This window comes from Clarias gariepinus, chromosome 5, assembly GCF_024256425.1.
Source record: "Clarias gariepinus isolate MV-2021 ecotype Netherlands chromosome 5, CGAR_prim_01v2, whole genome shotgun sequence".
In the NCBI taxonomy this organism is placed as follows: Eukaryota; Metazoa; Chordata; class Actinopteri; order Siluriformes; family Clariidae; genus Clarias; species Clarias gariepinus.
The window spans coordinates 33,583,823-33,591,156 of NC_071104.1; the positions used below are offsets into that span (position 1 = coordinate 33,583,823).

A 7,334-nucleotide genomic window follows, 5' to 3' on the forward strand; every position below is an offset into this window, starting at 1 on the left:
AGTCAACTTACAGTAATACACTTGTTCCATGGGGTAGTGAAAGTCAAAAGCAGAAAGAGGATTTTTTCATTTAGCTTTTGTATTTTATGTAGCTTTATGCTTAGAGGTCAAAATAAAATGAACTGCTTGTTTCTGACCTTAGAGGATCCTTCAGGTTGGTCACCTCTGACCTCTGATGGGATGAGCTCCTCTTGGTGGCACTATTGTCCCGAGCGCATCAGGTATTTGTGTCCAGGTAATTTGCCTTCTCAGCTTTCAGGCTGTAAGAAAAGCAGGTTCCGATCACTACAGCTACTGAAGCAGTAGTTAACAGGGATCACACTGGGGGATCTGGCTACTGTTAGACAAGTGCAGCTTGTTAGATTTCGCACTGCTGAGGTCCACATCCACACATGTGATGCACTCACTCGCCCAAGAAATTAAATCGTTCTCTAAAAACAATCTGCGGAAGCAATGCACCCGGGTGACGACTCTGAGCGGGAGGAGGATTATTGAGACATGGAAAGGATCCACTGTTCATGTGGTTGAGGACACAGTCCAACCTGAGACGCCGTGTGGATACATTCAGGATAATACATGGGATCTCCAAGTTGGATGTATTAGACCTTACTTATTACTGGGTAAGACTTTAGGTGATCATTTATATTTTAATAAAATGTGCATGCTTTATATTATATTTATATGTGTGTGGATGATGATGATGATGGCTCAAGATATTTTAAAAATGCATTTAAAAATACATAGATATGTTACAACCTTTCACATACTGTACATCTACTACATTTATACATGTTATATACTATAATCTATAATGCTATTTTATAACTTTATACTTGATAGTGAACTTTATAATAATACTCGACACTGTGTACCCCCTAAACCTTATACATAGAATGTAGAATTAAGTAATAATCTAATACTGTAGTAACACTGTAATGCATTTACTATACAGTCATAGTGTTTAGGAATAACAATAATATATGGACATTACACTTCTATTCTGTATAATATGTTTAATACTCAGTAGTGTATTTTCTACCACTTAATATTATACTGTTGATTTCAAACCTCCTTGCTATTGTCCATAATATTACTCTTTACTCTTTGTTATATTTGTATGCTCTATTTAATATATTATTATTCTTTTACTATAAGCAAAATATAATTCTATAATTCTTATATAATACTATATTTTCTCTGTATTGCAAATATGTAGAACCTCAGTATTTTACATACTCTATTATATAATCTATAATAATATCGCATGTTGTAGCCGAAATCATATATATACTGATTGCACATGAAATGTAGAATAAAATACTACTCCCTATTACATCTATACTATTGCACTGAATACATAATATGGGGACATTTTAACTGCAGTATTTTAATATATACTGTGCATACTCTCTCTTTTTTAGGTACTTCTCTATTAATATACTGTATATGTATATACATACTCTATTCCAGCAATATAATGCACACTTTAATGTTATTTTACTCTTTAACACTATATACTGTGTCCTTACAGTATATAATATCTGTACTGATTATACCATATATTTTAATCCATATTGTATGTTCTATGTAATGCTACTCTACTCCATATAAAGTCTGTACAATATTTCTGTGTGTACAGTATGTTACTCTCTAGTAGTATACGCATGACGCTACTCAATACTGTGTACTGTATACTGTATGCATGGGGAAGATTATGTGTCATTGTGTTTAGTAATGATAATATGGGGTCATTACATGCATAGTAATTACTTTATATTGTGTATTTTGTACACCTACTGTATATACTCTATTGTTTGCATGTCATGTACTATTGTCTCTAATGGTATTCTACAGTTTAATACTTATATACAGTATGTTCCTTATACTATTCATCCTTATACTGTTCCATATTATGTCACACTATGTGGACACTACAACTTACATTAATAAGTTTTATAAGATATACAGTATTACATTAACATATAATTTTACTTTCTAATTTAGGTGTTTAATACTGTATTCTCTTCTATGACTATACAATCCTGCTATATTCTTTGCATATTATACTCCTTACTGCACTGTATAATGCTATTTTACACTTTAATTCTAAATACTGCATATTTCCTGTACTCTATATATTACTTAAAATTATATTTTATTCTAAGTAGTGTATAATGCTTCTCCATACTTTATATATTTTTTATACTGTACTCCTTAATGTGGACACTATATAATTGCTTAAAGACTTTGCATAAACTTCCTGGTCACACACACACACACACACACACACACACACACACTTTTCCATTTTTAAGCTCCCTTGCAAACTGATTAGTCTAACTGACAAGTGGTTTTCTAACGGGCACACAGCTGATTAGTCTCAATCCTGTGTGTTCTCATCACATTGTGTGTGTTTTTGTGTGTGTGTGTATTGTTGATTTGTTTAATGTAACTTCACCAAGCATTTAAGGTATCACCATTCATATTTTTTTCTGGCCTTGATATTGATATTTTTTATAGATTTTATAAGCGTTCTTTAGCTCCACAGTCTATAATCTGTATGTGTGCTACTGTAATATTGGTTATAAAAATAACAAGATGTAAAACACTGCTCTATACAATTTGTATCAATAGTTTGGTATAAATGATATATTATATATTCATAATGCTACAGTATCCTGTATCTATTGTATAGCACTAATCTGGCCTGTGTAGTTTTAGCAGTAATCTTAATGCACTTACAGTATCCTTAAGCAATGAGAGGGAGTGCTGTTAGGCTGAATATCAGCATCGCTACGATGCGGTTGTAAATAGATTATGATTTGTTTGTTGATTTAACCAGGACTTCGGTGACTGTTTGCACTAACGAACAATGACTGGTGGAACTGGCGACCAACAGTTGGTATAATTAACAGGGCTAAAAGTAGTTTTAAATTCTTATCGCTACTACGTAAGCAAAAAGTGAGAAGAATTTACGCTATATATCCACCTTAGATAATCCCAAACATAGTTAGCTGTGTAGCTGTGAACAGAACATCACGGATGGTTTAGATGCAATTCAGAAGTGAGTAGTTACTAAGAAGACGAAGTGATGTTTAAGATGACAGAATGTTATCGGTGTTTTTTTCTTGCTGAAAGTGCTTTCGTGAATGCGAGCTTTGGCAAACAGCTGCTCTTTTCTTTTTCCAGGACTGCAGACTTTCACCCATGCCGCGACAGACAGTTAATGAAACTTTTGTAGAACACGTGTGACGAGGAGAGATATGTATATTTAAATGTCTCAGTTCTGTTATGCGCTATATTAAGAGTCGTGGAATGCCTTTCTTCCAATCAGATTACTCGGCTAGAACTAGATATTGTATAATATACTATTTAACACCAGACTACATGTACAGTATAGTATAGTACGGTATGGTATAATTCTACTTGATATAAATTTTAACCTGACTATATTATTATTATTATTATTATTATTATTATTATTATTATTATTATTATATGTCAATTAATACTCTAATATGCAGTTCTGTTTTTTTTTGATCCCTCAATGATGATTATAATCATCAAACTATTTGTACTTTTTTTACACAACGATAACCCAAGTAAATCCATTTAGTAAGGGAAAAAAGTTTTCCAAACTTAACTGCCTTCATGTAAAAAAGTAATTGCCCCCATTGATAAATCCATAGCCATAGAATTTCTTCACATATGCTAAGACTTTTGCAAAATAATTTGCACCAATACATGGCATAATTACTCTGTACTTTTGACAGGCTTGTGGTTGATGCAGAGCCTATTCAGTGAGTAAGTTGGGAACAAACATTAGATGGGATGTCAGTCTAATGCCCCAGTCATACAATAATTTAGATTTAGGGCCAATTTAATCCAGCCTGCTGGCATGTTTGTAAATGGTGGGAGAAAAAAACAGAGAACCTGGAGGAACATGCAAAGAAAATTCACATTGTTCAAAATCCTGAGCTCTGGGTGTGATTAAAATACAAATATATTCTTTTGTTGTCTCAAATGTATATTAAAATTGTTAGATTGATAAATGGGAATCACATTTGAATAGTATTTTCAATAAAATTCATATCCAATATTTCCTATGTAAATGAGGAGAAAGAAAATATAGAAATACAGTGATTTTGATGTGTGTGCTGTAAACATTTACAGGTTCCCAGGATGCTGCTCATGACTTTGGAACTTTAAAGAAATACCAGGTATCATATTTCTTTTAGTATAATTACTGTATTATTATCATATATCTGCAAACGTACTTGGCAATAAAGCTCTTGCTGATTATTATTATTATTGTTATTGTTATTATTATTATTAGTAGTAGTAGTAGTATTAATGTTATTATTATTATTATTATTATTGTTATTATTATTGTTGTTATTGTTATTATTATTATTGTTGTTATTATAATAATAATAATAATAATTATTATTATTATTATTATTGTTGTTGTTATTATTATTATTACCTTCCAATAACCTCTCCATGAAAAGCAAATATTTTACACACTCTCTTTTTCCCTAATTGACGTTTATGTTCAAGCTCTACTTAAAAAAAAAAAAATTTATTGTATTCCCTTTGATTTCAGGTCACTCATATACTGAATGTGGCTTACGGTGTAGAAAACACTTTCCCGGATCTCTTCATCTATAAAACCCTGAGCATTCTGGATCTGCCTGACGCTGACATCATCTCACACCTGCATGAGTGTGCGCTGTTCATAGACCAAGTCAAGGCGGAGGTAAGTGCTTTAACTCACACACATATCACCAATGGCAGATTTATGGTTAAAGAGAACACAACACTTGGTACATAACAAAAGTCTGAGTGTAATTAGGATATTACATTTTGCCAAAGTAATTTCCTGAGTGTCGATTTTACAGCTTATCTGATACGGGACAGTCAGGACAATGGCACGTGGCTCTTAACCTCACCAGCAGCGGCCTTAATAATAGACGGCGAGTTTTCGCCATGCATTATTGACGCCGTTGTAGAAAGATCATATCGCTGTCAGGGCCATAGTCGGCCATACAACCTCTTTACCGAATAGTAGCGCCGGTCACCCTTAACCTGACACTGCCACATGAGGCAAAATTCGTGAAAGGGTTTATGATTACAACGGCCACTGGAAATAAGTTTCCAATCCTGTGTAAAACGAGCATGTAACGCACAAAACAGAGTGACTCGAGCCACGTTAATCAAGCCGTGCTCCCATTAGACTGCCAAACTTTCATTCCTTCACCTTACACCTTGTAATTGTGCCATGAAGAGTGATTAGCCTCGTATTTGTTACATGAAGCATGATAAAGCACGTTATAATGTGTAAGTGATATGCCTGGATGCAGGAAAGATGAGCACTCAGGTTTGTTTGTCCCTCACATCCACGTATGGGACGGCATTTAAACCTGATGACTTCTGTTGTCAAGTCGGAAAGTCAAGATAGGGGTGAGTGAACAGGAAGACCAAAGAGTGAGGATCATAGACAAAAAAATGTGCAGGAGAATTACAGTACAACTGTTTGGGGCATAGCATGGGAAAAAAATCTATAGATTTAGGTATGATGAATTGAAAACAAAAGATAACCTGAGGTGTTTTTGTCTTTCGGTAGACCATCTGATCCGCACAACAACATGGCACAGGTTTTACACCGGATGCCTTTCCAGACGCAATCCTCCCATTATTATCCAGTCTCCGATGTCTGAGGTTTCGACATTGCGTGGGAATCGAACCCATGCCTTCCTTACGGCAGACAAGAAACCTACCACCGAGCCACCAATGGGTCACGTCAATCCAGGGTCACTGGAGCCTATCCCAGGAGACTTAGGGCACGCACCGGGGTACACCCTGGACAGGGTGCCAATCCATCGCCAAACACATATACACACACCTATTCACACACTACTAGCAATTTGGGAACGGCACTTAGCCTAATCTGCATATCTTTGGACTGTGGGAAAAAATCAGAGTAATAAAAAGAAACCCACCAAGCATGGGGAGAAAATGCAAACTCCATGCACACAGAGACGGGAATCGAACTCAGAGCCTGGAGGTGCAAGATGACGGTGCTAACCACTATACCACCGTGCCACCTGGTCTAAATCCAAATAAAAAATATTCATTATCATCTGAATATTTGGCGTTAGTGGTTAGCTCGCATCTCCAGACTCGAGTCCTGCCTTCAGGTCTGTGTGTCGTGGAGTTTTCAAGTTCCCCCCGTTCTTGGAGGGTTTCATCTGGCTACAATCTAAAGACATGGGAGGAAACCAGAAGAAACCCACCAAGTTTAAGAGGGAGCTTGCAAATTCCATGCACACAAACCGAAGGTAGCTTTTATTAATCCAAATGAATAGAAATTATAATAAATGTATGCTTGGGTTTGATTCCCAGACAACGCCCAAACCTCCAAACCTCAGCCACTGGATGCAGTTCTGGTCCAAAGCCCAGTCAAATGGGAGGGTTGTGCCAGGAAGGGCATGTGGCGTAAAACCTGTGCCAAGTTGTATGCTGAGCGGATGGTCTGCTGTGGCGACCCCTTTGGCCGGAGCAGCCAAAAAGCTAACACACATTGAATGTTTGGCTTCACAATCTAATACACAATCTAACACACATTGCACCATGTTCACCAAGTGGCTCCGATAAAACTGGAACAGGTCTACATTCACGTTAGACGAGATCCCGATATCTATCCCAGGAGACTTCGAGTACGAGGTGGAAGGAAGTGAAATGATGAAGCTGTATAACACTCTAATCTGTAATGTCCTCCTAACAGAAAGGCGTAGTGCTCGTCCACTGTAACGGCGGTGTGTCTCGGTCAGTCTCTGTGGTCATCGGATACCTGATGTGGAGAGAAGGCCAGTCATTCGATGACGCGTTTTCTCAGGTGAAGTCATCGAGGCCACCGTCGTGTCCGAACCCAGGGTTCATGGAGCAGCTGAAAAACTTCAAACCTCAACGCGGTGTTCAAGCGAACGGTCTGATCGGTCATTCATAAATCCTCTAACATGGTGTGTGTTAGTAGTAAAGGCACCGGTGCTTCCGATGAGGTTTCTGACACGGCCATAACCATGATAATCACAATCTTCTTTGAATAATTTATGAGCTTCAAAATATACAGAAACATAAAGGAAAACTGTAAAACATTTCTTTTCCAAATCCAACTTTGTGATATATTTAGTTATGATTATAGTATATACATATTCTTAATCTAACTACTATTCATGATATTAAAACTTATACCAAAGAAGTAGTCTAATAACTCATTCATCTCACAGGAAACCACCTGAATCTAAATGCGTTTATGATGTCTGTACTTTTTC

General features: G+C 36.3%; 1 protein-coding gene across 1 annotated transcript; it reads left to right on the forward strand.

The window, feature by feature from the left end:
• The first annotated feature begins 397 nt into the window (after positions 1 to 397).
• dusp19a (dual specificity phosphatase 19a) lies at positions 398 to 7,009 on the forward strand. The gene is made up of 4 exons (XM_053497282.1): positions 398 to 620; positions 4,174 to 4,220; positions 4,607 to 4,759; positions 6,788 to 7,009. Exons 1-4 carry the CDS (start codon positions 398 to 400, stop codon positions 7,007 to 7,009), a joined length of 645 nt encoding a protein of 214 aa, XP_053353257.1.
• Positions 7,010 to 7,334: the final 325 nt, after the last annotated feature.